General features: G+C 39.9%; 1 protein-coding gene across 6 annotated transcripts in view; it reads left to right on the top strand.

Annotated features, from left to right (window-relative positions):
* Positions 1 to 20,767, top strand: part of LOC116322817 (LIM and calponin homology domains-containing protein 1) — a 91,746-nt gene that overhangs the window by 23,682 nt on the left and 47,297 nt on the right. For all 6 annotated transcript variants that reach the window (XM_039621197.1, XM_039621208.1, XM_039621213.1 and 3 more), the window contains exons 2-3: positions 17,839 to 17,909; positions 20,195 to 20,264. In XM_039621197.1, coding sequence (XP_039477131.1) covers positions 17,839 to 17,909; positions 20,195 to 20,264 — 141 coding nt within the window. The remainder of the gene's footprint in view (positions 1 to 17,838; positions 17,910 to 20,194; positions 20,265 to 20,767) is intronic.

Raw genomic sequence — 20,767 nt, 5'->3', positions numbered from 1 at the left:
TCCATAAATGTATACTATATGTTCTTTAAGTGTCGGCTCAAATGGATCACTCTAACGTCTTTCATTCAAAAGTGTTGTTGCATTAGTCTGCCTATTGCCCACTACACTACTGTGAACACAATTAAATATTGATTTAGGAATTAGGGCTGTTCGATATAACGATATATATCGGATGACGATATAAAAACGTCTATCGTTTCATTTTACGCTATCGTTTGTTTTGTGGTGTCGCAAAATAAACTGTTTACGGCAATATTTCATTATTTTGATGGTCACTGTAGTGGCTATATTAATTTCCTAAAGTTCTCTCTTTCTCTTATATTTAATATAACCACACTACAGACGGACAAGCGCTTGTTTTTATGCGTTGTCGTTAGCAACAACGATGGTAAAACCACCTCGTGTCCGCTTGTTTATTTTCCACATAAACCTTTCACAATAAAGCTCAAGATCCTGTTGAGACTTTTCAAAATAAACTGAATCACGTGAAAGATGCAGAGTATTTACGGATGAGAAGCAAAAAAGCCGTCAGGTGCTAAAAAATAAACCTTAGACTCAAACGTTAGAACAGGCTTTTCCCCGCAGCACGCTGTGTAATAAATACTCACAAAGAAAACGGCGGCCGTTACAACCTATGTCTAAAAATGTATTGTTTCATGCATCAGTTAAAACACTCAACTCCAGGTACGCGACGCCCAGCTGGAAACACTTCACGCAAGTCGAGCTGCCCGAGATTCACAGAATTTACAGAAAATGTTACATTTTTGTGATTTATATCGTTATCGGACGATAGATGTCTTAATATCGGGATATGAGATTTTGGTCATATCGCACAGCCCTATTAGGAAGTGTCACACAACCATTCCATCACTATTCCTGTTTAAACACACTCGCCACATGCACCTTTCTGAAGCTGGCAACCAACCCAAAAATATCAGCATCACCTTGCAGCTAAAACAGGACATTTTAATCAACTTAAACCTGCCTGTCATCTCATAATATACCTCACCTTGGACTCTACTCCACGTTTCCTTCGTCCATTTTAGTGCCCTCTTCTTTTCTGTCTTTTACCCTGACAATTGCCAAGTCATTCCCAGGACAAAAACATCTTCCCCTCATGTGGACTCAAAGACCCACCAAGCATAGAAGAGTATTGGAGGAGAAAACACTGGAGGGAGTTGGGGTGGAAGTGAGCATCTTTGGGGGGCCAGGAGTTCAGTTAATCCACAACCCAAACATTGTTCCATCATCTAATCTGGGTGGAAATGGGACGGACTGGCTGGAATACTAACATTTAGCTCACAGCGCTGCCATTTTACTTGCAGGAAATTTGGCATGTTTAATCAGAGGGGGCTTATCCAGAGTTGAGGGAAAAGGGAGGCATAAAGAAGAGAACTGGGCATTGGAATTCAGACAGTTAAAGCTCTTAGGAAAACATGTTTGGAAGAGAGCTGTCTCCTCTGCTCTAATGCAAGGTGTATAGTTTAAATGTATGTTATACTGCCATAGTCTAAAGGGTTAGCAGAGTAACAAACTAAATAGATTTTTAGGTATTTTAAACACTGTAGCACTTTGAAAAGCCCCCTTGTTGTTATTCACAGCTAAATATGCAATAGCACTGGGCATGCCTGAGTAGAAAAGGAACTGTCTTGTGTGTAAATGGTGTGTGGGAGTGTGTGGCACACTTGGTAAGCTGTTTTTGCCTCATTGAGTAATAATCACAATGAGAGAGATTCATTTGTAAAAAGAAAACTTTTGATGTTGTAGGTTGGGGTTCAATGGAACAATTTTTACAAACCTAATAAATACAACATATTTTGTTTGCATTCCTCCTGCTCTTCCTGCTTGTTCAAAGCCATGTTTGAATAGTTAATCCAGAATACAAATAAAACAAAAAACATATCAAGTAAAGAAAGTATGTTAACCATCAAATATCTAGCTATCTAGCACCTATTTTCTTCTGCTGCTGTTACAATCAAATTTCCCTAATTAAAGGATTATTCTATTCTATTCTATTCTATAGCATAATTGTTTTCTGCTCTCTTGGTTGGAAAGAGAGCAGAAACACTGGAGAAACTGCAGAATAAATATTCTGCAGTTTCTCCAGTGTTGTGTAGTACTTCAGCCCTTACTTTAACATAATATGGTAGCTAAAGTTCTTTTTTTCTTTCTTTCCTTCTTTCTTTCTTTGTTTTTTTTTTCATGTTAAATGCCAATGCTTTATTCTTGAGATGTTTGAAATTTGACCTTCTTGTTTAGTGTCAAGCTTCATCAAAAGATATGTTTATGTGAATGCTGAGACATCTTTTCATCTAGCATTTAATCTTTCATGTGAAAGGAAATAACAAAGAACGGCTTTTACGCCCAAATTTAAAGAACTAACAAAAACATAGCAGCGAGTTTTCTCCTTGCTCATGTCCCAATGGGATTCATGGGTTAACATGCTTAGTTTTATATAATAATGGCTGTTGAATTTAAAAAAGATCCATATAAAAAATAGCATACTACTTTTTAATGTCATTGGTTATTAAATGAATAAACCTGTGCTTTCATACACCGTTGTTTACACCATTGAGGGGTATTAAATGAACAGCTGCATTGGCGTTGTCCACATTTCTATCATAATCCATGAAAAATATTAGAAATTTAAAGGGAAAATCTTACTTAATGTACCTTTCTAAAATGTGATGACAAAGCGTATACTGTTCAAGAGGCCACAGCTTGCATGGTTTCCAGTTGACATCATGAGTTTAACTCCCAATGATATCTACTAACACCATATATTGGATGCAGGGAAGGCTAACTTGGATGACATGTGCAACTAGTAAATAAAAGTAGCTAAGTAGCTAATAGTTTTCAATAGAATACTCCCTTAACAAGGTAGCGGCACCAGATTAAATGTTAGTTTAAACTGTGAACTTAACTTTGTTAATATTGTGCTATATGTGTCACCTCTCTCATGAGTGGGATTTGATTCATTGCTCTGTTGAAGTGAGATGCAAAAGTTGAGCCAAGTGTGGAAAACTTGCTACACTCAAAGTTCACCTACTTGTCTTTGGGAATTACTGTCACAGGGTGTTTAGCTGAATGTGACAGATTTGGTGTGTGCGACTGTGTCTGTCTGTCTTTTTCCTGCTAATTGAAAGCAGGTGACAAGCGGTTGGGCTTACTTGCATGCTTGTATGCAAGGGTGAAAAGGAGAGGTGGTTACTATTAAAATTTACAGTCGTGTTGGGCAGTGTCTGAAGAGTAGAAAATGAGTTGTATTACCAGTAACATAGCAGCATCAGCAACATGGGGCACTCAGCACTCAGGTACAGTTAAAAAAAAAAAAAAAAAAAAAAAAAAAAAAAAAGGTCATAAGAAGAGAAAACCTTTCAACTTAAAAGCTGTTTTAACTTTGAGTGAGAGAGTCACTTTCTGCTCACTAAAAACCAAAGGAAAAAAATCAGGAAGACAGAAAAAAGCCTGATTGCATTTAGAAAGAACCAAACAGGACATTCAAGCCCTCTGTAACGTTTTATATTCTGACATTTCAATTATGATATCTTAAAACTAGGGCCTCCAGTTAACTGACTTCCGTGTGTCCAGCACTAACGTATCTCCATAAAAAACAGAATAATTGCAGTCTTTAAAGAGCTGCTGTGTTTGTACAGTGATGACTAACAAATGTTAATATCAAAAACCTCTGTCATAATGTAATCAGGATTATAAACCCTTTTTTTAATCCGTGTCATATTACAATTCATAACAATAAGACATATCTATCACCTTTTAAATGAGTCAGCACTTTGCATGTGCAGTTTTATGAAAGTTATCCTCTATGCAGTCCTGTGAAAAACTAAGTACACCCTATGATTCATTAGCAGCAATAATGTGAATTACTTACTTTATCGGTATCTCACATTGTTGGCCCTCTCTTCCTTATATCATCGCTTATCTTCATTGAGGTTTGCCGGCAATAATGTATGCACAGCTGCCTTAAGGGCCCACCACAGCCTTTCAGTTAGGTTGAGGTCTGGACTTTGACTGGGCTTTTGCGTCCCTTTGGCTAACAAAAGATCTGAATCATTCTGTTTTAGATTTGGTGTTTGTGGTAGGATCGTGCTGTATGACACAGTCTCAGACAAGCTTTAGTTATCAGACATATGGCCTTTAGATTTAACTCTAGAATTCTTATACATAGACGGTCAACTTGGTAACTTCAAGCTGCCCTGGTCCTGTGGCTGAAAAATAAGCCAAAATCATCGCCCCTTCACCACTGTGCTTGAAAGGTACAGTATGAGTTGTTTGTGCTAATATGCTGTGTCGGACCTTTCACCAAAGATTGTCCTTTGCATTATGTCTCCTTCTCCATGACTGGTATATCTCCTTTGTCCAAAAGAAAAGAGAGAGGTTTTATTCATCACAGATTACTTTGTAAGCTTAAGCCATGCTGCCATCTTCATTTTAGAGAGAAGAGGCTTTCTCCTGGCAGTCCTTCCAAACAGTCCACACTTGTTCAGTCTTTTTGTAATTGCACTTATTGTACTCAAGAAATTCAAAATTAAACATGCTAACAGCGATGTGGCTCTTGGGTTTTCTTCAGTACATTTTTGTCAATCCTTGACCTCTATATATTTTTGGTTTCATGTACAGTTTCAGTCTTTGGTAGTTAATTTTTATTGTTTTGTTTCTCCATTTGCGTTAAAACATAAAAATGCTCCTCAATAAACTATATTATAACTGTAGCTATAGCTCCACCACAAGAAATTGTCTTTCTAGGGTTCAATGTAAGCTTTCATTTTACTGTTTCCACTTTAGCATGAGATTGACCACATTTTTTTTTTTTTAACCAACTAGAGTTGCATTTAAATATTTATCTGGACCAGGATTGCTCTTTGAGTGTCGGTTGACAGCTCCAGTCTAACAGGTTAATGTGATGAAACTTCTCAGAGAAAAGCAATGTGTCTTGCTGAGTAGGAGCAGTACATGACTAAGCATGGGTTTTGTAGGTTTCCCACGCCAGATGACTCTCACAGGATCCACCATGTGCCTGGAAACATTTGTGCTTTTTGGACTGACATGTGACAGTAATGCTGAGAGTATTTGTGTTTTAAAAGGAAATCTATTGCATACTAGGGGTGGGGGGATTGGGAAAAAATACAGAGTAATGTTGCAATATTTTATGTGGTGATGTTTTATCGATACAGGGACACCAAATATTGAATATTTCCATCTATCCATCCATCCATCCATCCATCCATCCATCCATCCATCCATCCATCCATCCATCCACTTCCACTTATCCAATTCAGGGTATTGATATTTTAATAAATAAATCTACCTAATATTATCTCATCATGCTGAGATAATATTAGGTGAGCAGACTGACATTGAATTGACTCAACTGAAAAACCATCAGTGGACACTTAGCTTGACAAAGCTACCTTCCAGTTCAGGCCAAACTAAAGGCACATTTGCATAAGTAAAAATAGGACGGCAACCTCCTTGCATTTATAAACTCTATCTTATAACAATGTTTATGGCAGGTTTTAGTGCCAGTGTTGGTATTCTTAACAATATAATTTTGCAACAAAAAAAATAACTGAGGTGATATGAATTTCTTATTGGATACAACCAATACTGACAAAGTTTAACTTTTAAAGGATAGAATGTGAAAAAAGGTGATAACTCAGCAAAATGTTTTTATTTCATATTATGGGTGAAGTATTGTGATATTATCATGTTGTGGTGTGTCTGGTGATTCCTACCACTTTCGAAACTATTCTGTTTAACTGGTCTGTTTCTGTTTTTTTTCCTTCTCTTGAACTGCACACTTTATTTATGCCTTCCTTTCCCTCTTTATTGTGCTCTGCATGACTGTAAATCAACATAATTCATTGCTGCTGCCTACAGCGTGTGGTACTAAGGTCTTGCATAACATGCTGTCCCACACAAAATTATTTTCTGTTTTATCTTTGAGTTTGAAAATTAAGTGATGTTTTGTACCTAAATGCTTTCCTTCTGACAGCAGTCTTTATTGCATTTGTTCAGGGTGGTCTTTTGAAGATGTATGCATTCACAAGTTTTACTCTATGAAAACGTACTCATCTATCAGATAAACTGAGCATTCCAGCTCTATGATTGAACTGTTGCACTACAGTGCTGATTCCCTATAATACCATGCCAATTAGTTTCTATTAACTGTCATTACTTGCTAATACCTGTTTCATAACACCCTTTTGTTCATTGTCTCCAGGCTGGGCAGCAGCACTACTGCGGTTCCAGCTTGGCTCAATTGACTTAAAAACTTTAGTTGCTTCCTCAAAGCCATTTGTCTTAACTCCTGCCAAAAAGAAGGAAAAAAAACTTGGGTGTTTGCATCCTGTAAACACGTGTTGACATCAAATACATGTACAGGGGGATGTTCTTCGTACCTCGCTTACTACATCCAAGATCAAATGACACATCCAAGATCAAATCATCGCGCTAACCGTGAGCTCGCTAATCCGGTTGTCCGAACGCACCTGTTGTTGACGATTAGTATAGCTGGCTGAAGTAATCTGAGATCACTGGGTGGCTTAAAAGGGGCTACGCATCGATAGTAGAAACATTGATCGGCAACCCTGTGATTGGTCGGCGAAGATGTCGAAGGAGCGCGCGCAGTATCTCACGGCAGCAGACCAAGAACTCTTGATTGAGGGATATCAGGAGTTTCAGAGTTTAATTAAAACGCAGGGGAACACTGCAAAGGCTGCAAAAGCAAGGAGAGAGGGCTGGCAGAAAGTTGCTGACAAATTAAACTCGTAAGTGATCCATGATATTACATTATATCATGTGATATTATTTCATTCCACATTATATTATATTACATCATATCCTCTTTCACATTAGAGCCACAACAGATAAGATGGCGCCGGTGAGGTCGGCTGCCGTCACGACTGCTCCGACCACCTTTTCTTCGTTTTTGTTTTTTAAGTTAGTTTTCAGCGTTCTTACATCGTCAAATTCATCACCATTGGGTACATTAGGTATAACAGTGACACTCTTGTTTCTATTGGTATACAATGTACTCACAATTCAAGTTTTAACTCCGGATCCGAGCTGGCCGAGTGAGATCTTGAGGAGAACAAAGGGCGCGACGCCAAGCGGCGGCGGCCTCGAGGGAAGCGAGCCGGCGTCAGGAACAGGCTGAGAGCTCGTGCACACCGCACACCTCTGCCTAGCATCCTGCTCGCCAACGTCCAGTCACTGGAGAACAAGCTTGATGACCTCAGGGCCAGGATAAAGTTCCAGAGAGACATTCGGGACTGCAATCTCCTCTGCTTCACCGAGACATGGCTGAACCCAGCGGTGCCGGACCACGCCATCCAGCCGGCCGAGTTCTTCTCGGTTCACCGCATGGACAGGACACGGACTCGGGAAGTCAAGGGAGGCGGCGTGTGTTTAATGGTGAACAACAATTGGTGCAACAGCGCCGAACGTTGTTCCTCTCACACGCCCTGCACACCAAATCTGGAACTACTGTCCATCATGTGTCGTCCCTTTTATCTACCTCGAGAGTTTACATCGGTCATTATAAGTGCCGCTTTATATACCACCACAAGCGGACACGGACACTGCCTTATGCGAGTTGCATGAGGCTCTCACCGGCATCAGACACAACACCGGGCGCCGCGCTTATTGTGACGGGGACTTCAATAGTGCCAACCTCAAACGCGCAGCGCGAACTTTCACCAACATATCACCTGCCCCACCAGAGGTGAAAGGACACTGGACCACTGCTACACTACGGTCAAGGACGGCTACAAGGCACAATCTCGCCCTCCGTTTGGCAAATCCGATCATGCCGCCATCTTCCTCATGCCAAAATACAAACAAAGGCTGAAACAGGAAGTTCGGTTCAGAGGAAGGTCGCGCGCTGGACGGACCAATCGGTGGCCGCGTTACAGGACGCACTCGACGACGCAGACTGGGACATGTTCAGGAACAGCTCCGATGATGACGCCAACGTGTTTACGGAAGCGGTGGTGGGATTCATCGGGAAACTAGCGGATGATACCGTGGAGACAAAGACCATCACAACGCTTTCCCAACCAGAAGCCGTGGGTGGATAAAACCATCCGCGACGCTCTGAGATCCCGCACCGCTGCCTACAACACGGGACTCGCGACGGGGACATGGACCCGTACAAAGCCGCGTCTTATGACGTGCGGAAGGTGGTGAAAGAGGCGGCAGCAGCGCTACGGGAGGAAACTAGAGTCACAACTCCAACAGAGTGACTCTAGGAGCCTGTGGCGGGATTAAGGACAATAACGGACTATAAAGCACCAACAACCGGTTTGACGAAACGCGGACGGGACTCTGGCAGACGAGCTGAACACTTTCTATGCTCGCTTGAGGCTGCAGCTAAGGACTACAACGATGCTAGCGCTAGCGGCGCTAACGGCTGCAGACAGGAAGATACTGCCAACACCGGAAACGTGCTCGTCATCTCTGAGCATGACGTGAGGAGAGCCTTCAAGAGAGTGAACACCAGGAAAGCAGCAGGACCAGACGGCATCCCAGGTCGTATCCTCAGGGACTGCGCGCATACCAGCTAGCACCTGTGTTCACTGAGATATTCAACATCTCTTTATCTCAGTCGGTGATCCCCACATGCTTCAAGGAGTCCATCATTGTTCCTGTCCCGAAGAAACCCCACCCTGCTTCTCTCAATGACTATCGCCTGTAGCCCTCACCTCAGTAGTGATGAAGTGCTTTGAACGCCTGGTCAGAGACTTCATCATTTCTTCACTACCAGACACACTGGACCCACTACAGTTCGCCATCGTCCAAATCGTTCCACAGACGATGCCATCTCTCATCTCCTCCACACATCACTCACTCACCTGGACACTAGAAGGGGAATTATGTTAAAATGCTCTTCATCGACTACAGCTCTGCATTTAATACCATAATCCCTCCACACTCACCACCAAACTGGAGCACCTGGGACTCAGCTCATCTATGTGTCAGTGGATCTCCAACTTCCTAACTGGCAGACCACAGGCAGTAAGGATGGGCGGACATGTCTCAGCCTCCACCACTCTCAGCACTGGAGCCCCCAGGGGTGTGTTCTGAGCCCCTGCTGTACTCTTTGTACACATATGACTGTGTGGCCACTACCAGCTCCACCACCATCATCAAGTTTGCTGACGACACACCGTCGTGGTGGGCCTTATCTCTGATAACAACGAGACGGCCTACTTGAAGGAGGTTAGGAATCTGGAGACCTGGTGCCAGAGGAACAACCTCCTTCTAAACGTCAGTAAAACAAAGGAGTTGATAGTGGACTTCAGTACTAAGCAGGAGAGGAACTACCAGACCCCGTCATCAACGAGTGCCCAGTGGAGAGAGTGGACAGCTTCAAATACCTCGGAGTTCACATCACGCAGGACCTGTCATGGTCCTGTCACATCAACACCATAGTGAAAAAAGGCCCGACAGCGTCTCTCCACCTCAGACGCTGAGAGACTTCCGACTGCCCTCCAAGGTGCTCAGGAACTTTTACACGTGCACCATAGAGAGCATCCTGACGGAAACATCTTAACCTGGTTCGGGAACAGCACCATGCAGGACAGACGAGCTCTACAGAGGGTTGTGCGATCAGCTGAGCGCACCATCCGCCTCCGAGCTCCCTGACCTGCACTCAATCTACAGCAGGCGGTGCTGGACCAAGGCCAGGAAGATCGTGAAGGACCTCAGCCATCCCAACAACGGACTGTTCTCTCTGTTGAGGTCAGGAAAGCGATTCCGCTCCCTGAAGACCAACACAGAGAGACAGGAGGAGCTTCTTCCCGCAGGCGATACGGTCTCTCAATCATCACACCACCACATAGAACGGACCCACATATATGGTTCTTACACACACACACTGGACAGTCTGGACTTTGTTTACACTTAATCACTTTAAGCATATTTGCACTGCACAAGACACCTACAATGTGGTTTGCACAACACTGGACATTATATTTCTCCATTTCCATTTAATACTTGTAAAATGCTGCTGTTATTGTATATATATTTATATTTCTTCATACATTCTTATATATTTCTATACTGTGTATTGTGTATTTTGCTGTACAGTTATTTTATTTTAAACTTTAATTCATATATATTTTATCTTATTCCTTCCCAGCTAAATTTACCCTTCATTCTAATTTGTGTTGTACAGTTATTTTATTTTCAACAAATTCATATATATATTTTATTTTATTCCTTCCTAGTTAAATTTACCCTTTTTAATTTTCATATTTATTTCCTATCTTATTCATAGCCCTTTCTTTTTTCCTTAGGTCACGAGCAGTTGTGTAAGCATTTCACTGCATATCGTACTGTGTATGACTGTGTATGTGACAAATAAAAATTTGAATTTGAATTTGACCCACTAGAACATGGGAAAAAGTAAAAGTGAAATATAAGAATATTCTACAGAATGGTAATATTTATCACTTATATTGCTTTTAGTCTATGACAAGAGACCCTGGAATAATCTGTTTGTTTATAACAGCAACCAAGAAAAGGGCAGAGCAAATAAAGACAGGTGGTGGTCCTGCACCCCCTCGTCACACCCCTTTTTGTACTGTGACATTTATTGACATTGTGGGTTTTATGTGTGTAGTTTGAATAACACTCCATCACTTTTACCTGTTCCCATGCAAGGGTGACTGAAGCATGCACAGTAAGTCGGGAGTAAGTATATACAGTACAGTAAGTATATATATATATATATATATATATATATATATATATATATATATATATATATATATATATATATATATTTGAGAGAGAGAGAGAGAGAGAGAGAGAGAGAGAGAGAGAAAGTAAATAATAACCTCACGGAGAATCGATATCTCTCTATGAGCACACCGTCGCGCCAAGCTAAAGGATCCCGTCTATCCCGCAATATACGCTAAATTCTGTAAACTCTCCTTATCAATCTTGCACCTTCCTTGCTCGCGTAGAAAACGGACAGGACATGGCTGCGACAGACTTCCCAAATCCACCTTCGCTCTTATAGCCGTGGTCTCTCATCTTGATTGCACGTAGTAATTTACTATTACTACTCTAAAATATGAATTACATCTGACATGATCTACTACATGTAATAGAATGATTAATAGTACATTTCCCTTTTTTCGGAAATGACCTGTATGTATCTGTATGAAATCAATAAAAGAATCAAATACATTATCTTTAGTTACATTGATAATATTTATTTATGGTAAAACAGTGGCGAAATATCGCTCTTGCTTTCATATAACTGCAGCGGACATACCTGAGAGGCCGCGATCTAATCCTGTTTACATAAAGTAAACCTGCTCCCGAGCAGGCTTACTTTTACGGCTCTGTTGCTATGACAGCAAGCCCCAGATGAGCTTCGGAGAACCGAACGATCCAAGATCACGCCAAATCGTCAACATTCAAATCCGGCTAACTTGCTTAGCGAGGTACGAAGAACAGGCCCCTGGTTTGTAGAAGCCTGAATGCTTTTTGATGTGTTGTCCAATAGGGGTCCATGAATCTCTGTGTTTGTGTCGGTTGATAAACTTTGTTAGTCACTGGCATTTAGGGCTAGATTGTGTGAACATGCTTGTTTGATCATCCCTCTGGCTGTTTTTGCTCTGCAAACTGGATCTGCTGGTGATGCTGTCTCCAGATCAGTCTAACATGGAGAAAGGCTGGATGTGCTGATGATTGTTGTGATTTAATGGGGAGCTGCCATGTCAACTTCAGAGGCATGATCCAATATTATCCCAAATCTTATAAAACCTCTGCCAACTCATAGAAACCTCATGATGCGTGCTAAAAATTAGGCATGGGGCTCAAAGATGGACAAGCTATTCTCTTTTCCAGATTCACATTGGCCCCAAATACCTTAAGTACCTCAGTTTGCTAACTGGAAATTAGACTTTGTTACAGGATTTGGAGCTCATTCTTACACTGAAAAATGATGGTTTCTAGCAAATCCCTAATGATATGTTGATAAATAGATTTTCTTTCCATACTTTGAAGTTCAAGTTTTATGTGACATTCTCTTAAATACAACAGATTGTTTTTCTAGATAATATTTTATGTAGTTGTAATCTCTTGTGTTAGAAGCTATTCCAAAATGTCTTTTATGTGGGATAAAAGATGTTCCAACTGTCATCTAACTGTTGGCTCAATGCGAAAGACATGTTTTTTTGTTTGAAAGTATGAAGTTCAGATGAAAAAAATCAACATTATTATTCATCAAATTTTAACGATTAAAAAAACTCACATATTGTGCTCCATTGGATAAACAGTGCACAAAAAATATACAAATGCTGACTTGTCTTTTTTGACATAAATAAAAGTGCTTATAGAGAAATTAACCTAGCTTGCTCAGATCAACCCCATCCCCAGATCAACTTCCCAGTTCCTGTTATTTCTCCCATTTATACAAACGCCAGCACACTGTGCACAGAGCGAAGGCTCTGTAGTCACAATGAAGGATCCCCGTGGTGGTGGCAGTGGTGTCAGGCACTGAAAAGGTCTGGATGACTAATCGTAGGTAGATACCACTCCTTACCTTTGGCTGAACTTGTTGAGGCTCCATAAGTTGGGGGAACCCCCGGCCAGAGAGGCTCCTCTTATGAACAGCCATGTGTTCGTAATTTCACTCCTTTTTCACTTATTTGTTTATTTTTTGGGGGGGGGTTTTGTCTTCTGAAATCTACTTTTTTTTTTTTATCAAGTCCTTTATTTTCAAAAAAGCCAAAGGCCAGATTTAATCTTTTTATGATACTAAAAACTTGGCAGTTTATGCTCCATTTCTGTGCCAGGATGGTGTTTTGTCTTGTCCTGGAACAGTTGATTTAGATTCTCCAGTACTGAACTGAGTGGTTTTATTGTTCTGTCGCTTGCTTTGAAAAGACACTAGACTTCACAAATCACGCAGCAGAATTATTGTTTATTTCTGTTCCTCCCGCACTTCTTAGTGAATGGTTACATACTCTTGCCTTTGTTCTGTTAATCAGAAGCATTTACAGATTAGGCCGTCTTGCCCAGTTGAATTAACAAGATTATTGGCCCTAGGCCAGAAGACGTATTTACATGTGTTCTTGGACCTGAACACATAGTGTTGGATTCCACCAGGATTATGCAACACACTTAAGACAACATCCTGTGAAGCAGAATGTGTTTGACTACAAAGCAGGCATGTGGTTATAAAGCAGTCTGTGGGTTGGAAGCACATGTCTCTGTTTATGTTCACCAGCCCCTGAGCTAGCAGCTTTCAGCTCTTTAACAGGCCGATCACACTTTGCCCAAGGGTCTTGATGTAAGTAATGTTTTACTTTCACAAGTCACAAAAAACAGCTTCTCTGTAAACCTTGAGTTATTACTTGATAATTTGGGACAGGTAGTGGTCCAAAGCAAGGCCTCGGAGATTACTGCAAAGGCTTTGTTTTCATTGGATGGCAGTCACAGTGGAAGGATTGCAGTAATCTGGTTCAGACGGGGAGCCAACACTGATAGAGTCATAGACTCAATGGTTTGATGGAAGGCTCTTTGATATAGCTGTTGTTTTGACTGCCGTTCCTAGTTTTTCATTTTTCTTGGCGATATTTTTTTTAGTAAATTGTTTTGAAATTGTGGTCCACCGTCAGATATGATTTAACTGTGGAGGAGACTCCTAACTTCACATGTTTTCTCTCTCAGAACATGAAAGCAAAGTCTCCTGGGAGTTTCCATGCTAGACCTTCATTGGGTATTCATTTTCAGAAATCATCAAAGTAAAAAATAGATTCACACACACCAATGTTCCCTCAGGGATACTTGATTTGGCAAAAGTTTGACTCTGCAAGCTTCATTCATGCATTTCCAAACCGACAGGGACTTCTTTTATCTGTTGATGTAAGAATAATAGTAATGGGTGCTCTAGACATGAATCCATGAGAATGACTTTGGTCTGGACACATGAAGGGCTTCTGAAGGAAAAGGAAGCGAAAAGAAGGAAAGTAAAGCCAATCAACAACGTTCGATTGTGTGTGAAACAATGTGGGCGACATTCCACTGAAAACAACAAAGGCAACACATTCCTCGTTTTAATTGAATACCCTCGTATGACCCTGAAGGGGTTAGAAAACACATTCATATCCAGAAGCTTCCAGGTCTTTACAGCTTTGTCTTTGCGTTGACAGCTTTTAAATTCTAAATGTTCTCATCGGAATATTTGTTTTTGTGATCAGGAAATAGTTTTTGTGGTATTACTCTTTCCATTATAGCTGCTGTGAGTAGTGTTTTTGTTGAAATCTTTATTGCCCACTTTAAATTATCTTTTGTAGATTTCTGTGTTCTTAACAATTAACCTGCAGGTAATAATATTTTAATAGCTGAGGCAACAGAGATGCAAAAACACACAGGTAGCTAGCCCCTTATTATAAATACTGATTTTTACTTTTAATATCACAACTGGTATGCCCATTATCAACTAGTATTTTACCTTTCCTCACAAAAATGAAATATGTCCATTTGATTTTGTATTTTGCTCAAATGGTATAGTCAAACTAAGAATTCCTTTGGGTCACAGAGGAGTTAGGAGTGTCTTCTAACAATGGCACTTATTAGAGCCACAGATGTGCATGAATCAAAGTCCTTGGCTTTGTGCAGACACTGCCAAACTGAAAAGCAGGATAATGAGGATACCAAATCCTTTACATATTCTACAGGTCAGAAAGTTCTGTAGCCAGAAGTCAAACATGTAATTGATATTGATGTGCATGAACCCCAAAAGGCAATATATTAATTGATTTACCCTTGGAGACACTGGCTTCCACCAAGGAGTTTTGACCTACTGAAGGCCAATAAAATGAAATGTGGGATTTATTGGATTTGGCAAAAAAGCTTAAAATTCGTGTACAGTTCTAAACATTTTTTCATTGTTTCTTTTTTTCATGAAATTATGATAGTCGCTGTGTATTCCACTGAAACCATAAAATACCACCTGTAAGGACAATATAAGTCAGAATAGAAAGTTCTTTATTTTATTTTAAAGAATAATGGCCTGCGTTGTTTTTGTCTGTCTAGTCCACTGACCATGAAATGTTGCTGTCTTGAACCAAACCAGGGAATGCTATTTTTAATGTGCTGAAACCTGGGATTGCTATTCAGTAACGCTAATCCCCTGGGAAGGATAATCTCTCATGCACAACACTACAGTATGTTACGAAGTATTGTAAGAGCTGGAAATGTCATTCTCAACTGTATAAAGGATGAAAATGCCATTAGCTAATAGTGGGATCGTTTAGCTGTCCTCTGGTTGTAAAATCTCTCACAAAAGAATCTTTTGTGTTATAAAATATTTATTTGGTGTGTTTTTGGAATAGATTTAATCTTACTGTTTAAGTTAAGCGTGAACACGAAGAGCCAAGACAATTTTCTGACAAGGTAACTTTACCCTGAATCAAAGTGAATCCAACTACTACTGGCAGTCAATGAAGAAAATGTTGTACATCGATAGTCGTCTGCTTGACTAAACCAATTAACACTTGGGGACTTATTTGATTTATTCCTGAGTTAGATGTGACCATTCTAAACACTCTAATTTCTGTAAATTTTATAACAGATAATAATAAATATTGGAAACGGGGAGAAATGGCTAGCCTGGCTCTCTATAGAGGTAACAAAATGCATGTAGGAGGATCACAGAACCTCATTCTATAACATGTTGTGTCTTGTTTCCAACTGCAAGACCATTTATGGGATTGTTATCGCAGTGTGCGTGTGTGCGGGCATCTCATTATGACACAGTGTGGTCCTAGACACATCTATGCACACCAGTGCATAAACACACAGGTGCACACTGGTTGCTCTTTATGTCTGTCTGTGCATTTGTTGGCAGTTTTTGTCAATGCATCAACATCATAACTGTGTAAGATGGATTGGTAAAACTGTACATCTGTGCAAATTAAGTTTAAAGATAATGAGATCCAACCCATTAACACTATTGTGGGGTGCCATTTTCCCACATTTTCTTTTTATTTGTTTGTTATTTGTAAGAAAAAAATGCAAATACAAGTCTGCATATTGCACATCAGCTATTGCACAGGTTAATCATATAAAATCTAATTAACTCTTTATTGGCTGCTTGCAGATTAAGTTTAAGATAAATTTAAGTAAAGTTTTCCCTGTGTCTCACTTACACAACTTACACAAGAGCAATTACACTTTTAAAGTGTAATTGTTAGAATTGTTTTATAAACCTAAGCAAGTAGATGTTAGTGACTAATCCTAAAAAGCGAGTAAAAACAACATCAAACAGTGAGTGGGGGAGAAAAAGTAAAATCAAGGTCCAAATTTTGGTCTCCTGGCACATAATCCTGCAGCTTACACACCCCTACCCTGCATTGTATGTCCGTAAAGAGTGTCTCAACACAACACATGTTTTAGAAAAAAAGTTTAACTCTTAGAATAGACCTTTGTCCGATTCATGTTTAATTCAAGAAATATTAGTTCTTTGTGCAGAGCAGGTCTGTTACAGTGTGGGTTTGTGAACCATCTGTTTGCACTGTAAGGCAGACTTTTAGGCCTCACACTCAGGCTTCACTCATTGCTTTTGTGCTGTCAACACCAGACACACAATGGCCTGTTCATAAGTGCTGCTGCAGTATGGAATAGTGGCAGTGAATAGCTAAATGTCAGCAAAGTGAAAAATTCTCTGCCACTTTCCTTTCACTGCTTATCTCTTTATCTGCCTCTCCCGAAGACCAAACATCACGCCTCTCGTAGAAATGAGGCCTACTGTCGGCCCACTCATTGACACACAGCAGTCCATTTCTTTTGTAAGAGGTCCAGGTTCCCAAACTAGCCAAGAAGCTGACAGAAAGATCCAGCCAGGCCAGATACTCTACATCTCCACGCTTTTTCTTTTTCCCACAGCTGTGCAAATAAATGTGAAAGAAATTGTCAGGAAATTTAATCTTGTAATTGTTTTGGCTTTTAAAAGAGCAGTCCAAAGAGGTCTCCTCATTTTACGCCAAATGTCTGCCAGCGTTTGTGGGAATAAATAGATTTTAAGTAGGCTTGGTCCTAAAAGTCTCGCAACAGCAGATTTTTGGAGTAGGAGGTAATTATTTCAACACTGGAGTTGCACTAAAGATTGTATTTTATAAGATTGCTTGTATTTTATCTATTTGTCTGTCTGTGCAAAATGCATGTATGTGTTTGTCATTGACCAGTTTTACACATAAAAGTAGCTCAAAAAGCTTAAGAGCTTTAAAATAATAAAGTAATTCAGGAAGCCTTGTTGACACCAGAATTTCTTGCAGTAAGGAACAACCATCACTTCTCACAGTAATTGAAATAAAATGTCACAACATCTGAGATTCATACATATGTGATGCAATATTTGTCCAAGTAAATGCATGTTTTATGCTGTACAGTAGTCGTGAACATGCAAGCTGGCAGCTTTTCTTCCTCAGAGGGTCTGACCAACTATTACCCGATAAATCCCCTGTCCCACCACATTAGCCTGCCAGAGCCACTTGGCTGGGATGACTGCAGCTTATGTCAAGCTTGTTAGCGTTTAGCGTTGTTGACTTGAGAGGGACTTGATATATGTCCGAGAAGTCTTTGTGCACCTCTCCACACAATCTATACAGTTCAAAGACAGATTTAAAAGGTGTGCTGATAAGTGTTGTTTCTTGGTTTTCAGCAGTAAAGGCCACTAAACAAAACAGAATTTTTGGTACAATTTTTTTCATTCTTAATGGGGTTTTTTTTTTTTAACCTGAAGCCCTCTTTACATGTTATATGTTGCTAACTCAGTTCTTTTACTCCCATCTGCAGGCTGTGACAGGAAGATGTTTTGGTGACAAGGATTTCAGAGGAGGTTTGGAGAATGGAATACTACTGTGCGAGTAAGTTGTGACTATGTTTGTTTTTGTTGTTGTTTTGTTTTTTTCTCATCATCTAGTATCTAGTAGCAGAATGTAACACATCTCTTGCATGTGCGTTTATTAATCTTGAATAGTTTTCAATGATTAGTCATCTTACCAATTCATTGTAATGTTTTTGTAATTTAATTGTACATATGCTATTTGGTCTTATACTTATAGTGGCACTATATTTGTTTCAGTATCATAATGCTCTGGTTGGTTATATGAACTTCAAAGAGGAATACAGTGTAAACCTAAAATAACGACACACTATTTAAAGTGAATAGAAAGAACATTAGCAGTCAAGCAGGTTTTTGTTTCAAGTACTTTGAAGTGTGGTCCAGTGATCAGAAAGACTGACGTCCGGTTCAATTGTCCTCTAGTTTGACTCTTGAACTCGTATACCCACTCATATTGAGTCGAGGTGCTGAAACGAGACTGAAAACACTCACATGCACTTGCACTTTCCTCTTTCATGTTCCTGTTGCTGCCAGTGTTGCACAAACCCAGCGTTTGTGCTGTCTTTATTGTGAATACAGATATCAGAGCCAATTTACCAGTGTGCCCACTGGTTTGGGGATTCCTGGGAAATCATGGACTATTTAGTGCAGTAGTACTGTAAGGCTCAAAAATAAAAGCCTAACATTGCTTTCTAAGTGACTGACAAAAGGGGGGAAAATTAAAACCAAGTAAATAAAGACTAATTTAGCCATCTGTGCTGGATTAAAAGTGGCAATGCAAGTATTACTATGGCACCATAAGATTACCGTATTAAGTCCTGAGATAAAGTGACAGATGCTGTCGGAGAAATGGAAAGTCATGCAATGTCTCAGATAATCTTGTGAGTAAATGGCTACAGATTGACTGTAGCCACTGTGGCAGATTGATTACAGGCTGGGGATCATTTAAACAGTGCATTTATAGAGGTCATTGGCAAGAGCTGCGATCAAAATTGTGAGTCCTTGGTTACTGGAGCATATGACATCCTCTTGGCCCCAAAACTGCACAACCAGTCAAGTAATTCATTTACATATAATTCAGGTAGAGAAGAGAACTGATTGAATCACACAGTTTAAATGCTTTCCAACCTCTTCCTCATTTTCCTGATATTCAAAGAATTAGGAAATGTCCCTGTACACACTCATAAGATTATGTGTTTATGCGTCTAGATTTCTTTTGACTGTGCTTTTGTTTTGATAATAGAGGACACGTCTCTCACAGTTCAACCACATTAATGGCTGAAAGTGAAAGTGGGCCTCCTTTCCCAGCATATAAGTTTGAATAATTCCATTAAAGTCGGGGTGGGATTTGAAAACCATTTCCCTCAAAAAATGTTTGTAAACAAAGTCATACAATTTTAAAAAGCAGACAAACATTAACATTCCAGGCAATTTTCAGAGTAAATAAAAAAATATTGTGTTCTCTGATGCCATTACTCATTCTCCCCACCTACACATCTTAATATACTGGCATGTAGGACTGAGAACTGCCTTCTCCTGGGGTCGTTCAGAATTATTTTTGGAAATGTACAGTGTAGCAGGAAATCTCCAACTTAAGTAGGAGTACATGAGGCATGCTGAGGGAAAGAGTTCACCAAAAAGGTAAATTACAGCACTTCATCTCAAAATACCTGCTGAAATACTATGAACACCATAAGACTGTTGATATCTAATACCTCATATCCAAGGGCGGATTTTTCCTTTATAGAGGAGAATCATTACAGCGCTTCCTCTGATGAAAACGCGCACAAAAGATGAAACTGGAGACAGAGAAAGAGGCGGGAATGCTGAAACTGCTTGTTCATGGCTGATAAGCGGGCAGAGTTTGAGGAATGCAATGTACTGTACACTTCCCGCCAAAAAGTCTTTGCATCTGCGTGGGTCTGATGAGAGATGACAGCACCAAGACAAACCTACTCATGTGTGCTTCCCTGTGATATAACATTTACTGGAACTAGTTAACAGATCCCAGTGGGTGAAAGGAGCAGAAACGATTCTCCATTGTGATATAGGATGCGTCGTTATAGACGTCCCAGACGCCACAGGGGAGTTTCAGAAATGTTTCTTTATCCCTTTAGATTCCCCTTTCTTTTCTCTGTAGAGACACCCAGAGTTTAAACCTATTCATGTGTTTTGCCTGCAGTTATTTCATTCTGCTCTAGCCAGGTTTCAACTTTGAAATGCATGCTTTGAAGTATTGAAGTCAGCTTGTCATTAAAAGAAGTTTTAAAGCCACAACTCTTCTGTTTTTTATGCGTCTTTTGTCAGGTTGCTGAGCTCAATTAGACCTGGACTTGTGAAGAAAATCAACAGACTTCCAACACCAATTGCTGGCCTAGTAAGTGTTTTGCAATCATTCTTTAGACTGATTTACAGCATTTTAACCAAAACTGAAGACAAGAAAATGCTTTTCTTCAGTATTTTAACCATTTTATTGCTTGCTCCTTTTTTCTTTCATTGTTACACTGTCAAACTGTGATTCAAAGCTGTCTGATATCAAAACTTGCTGTCATATTCAAAGTCTTTAGACTACAGGCCACATATAATTATACATTCATACATCACTTTTCTTTTCCATATGTTTCAAGATCTTTATCTTCCCCTCATCCTCAGGCATTGTTAGAATCACCAGTCAGCTTAATATACATTTCTTTGAATTGTAGGAGGAAGCTGGGGTAGGCCACAGTTACCACTAAACACTCTGCCACCCACTTTGCTGATTAAAGTAAAGATATGAAACTAAATTTTCCGTAAAATAACAGCTTGTAAGAAAATGGCTTTTCTTCTATTCATCTCCCACCCCCTCTCCCTCTCACCAGTGACTGTTGTGTCATTGTGGAA

Source organism: Oreochromis aureus, linkage group 2, assembly GCF_013358895.1.
Source record: "Oreochromis aureus strain Israel breed Guangdong linkage group 2, ZZ_aureus, whole genome shotgun sequence".
Taxonomy (NCBI): Eukaryota; Metazoa; Chordata; class Actinopteri; order Cichliformes; family Cichlidae; genus Oreochromis; species Oreochromis aureus.
The sequence above is the reverse complement of the archived record's forward strand: the minus strand, read 5'-3'. Positions and strand labels throughout refer to the sequence as shown.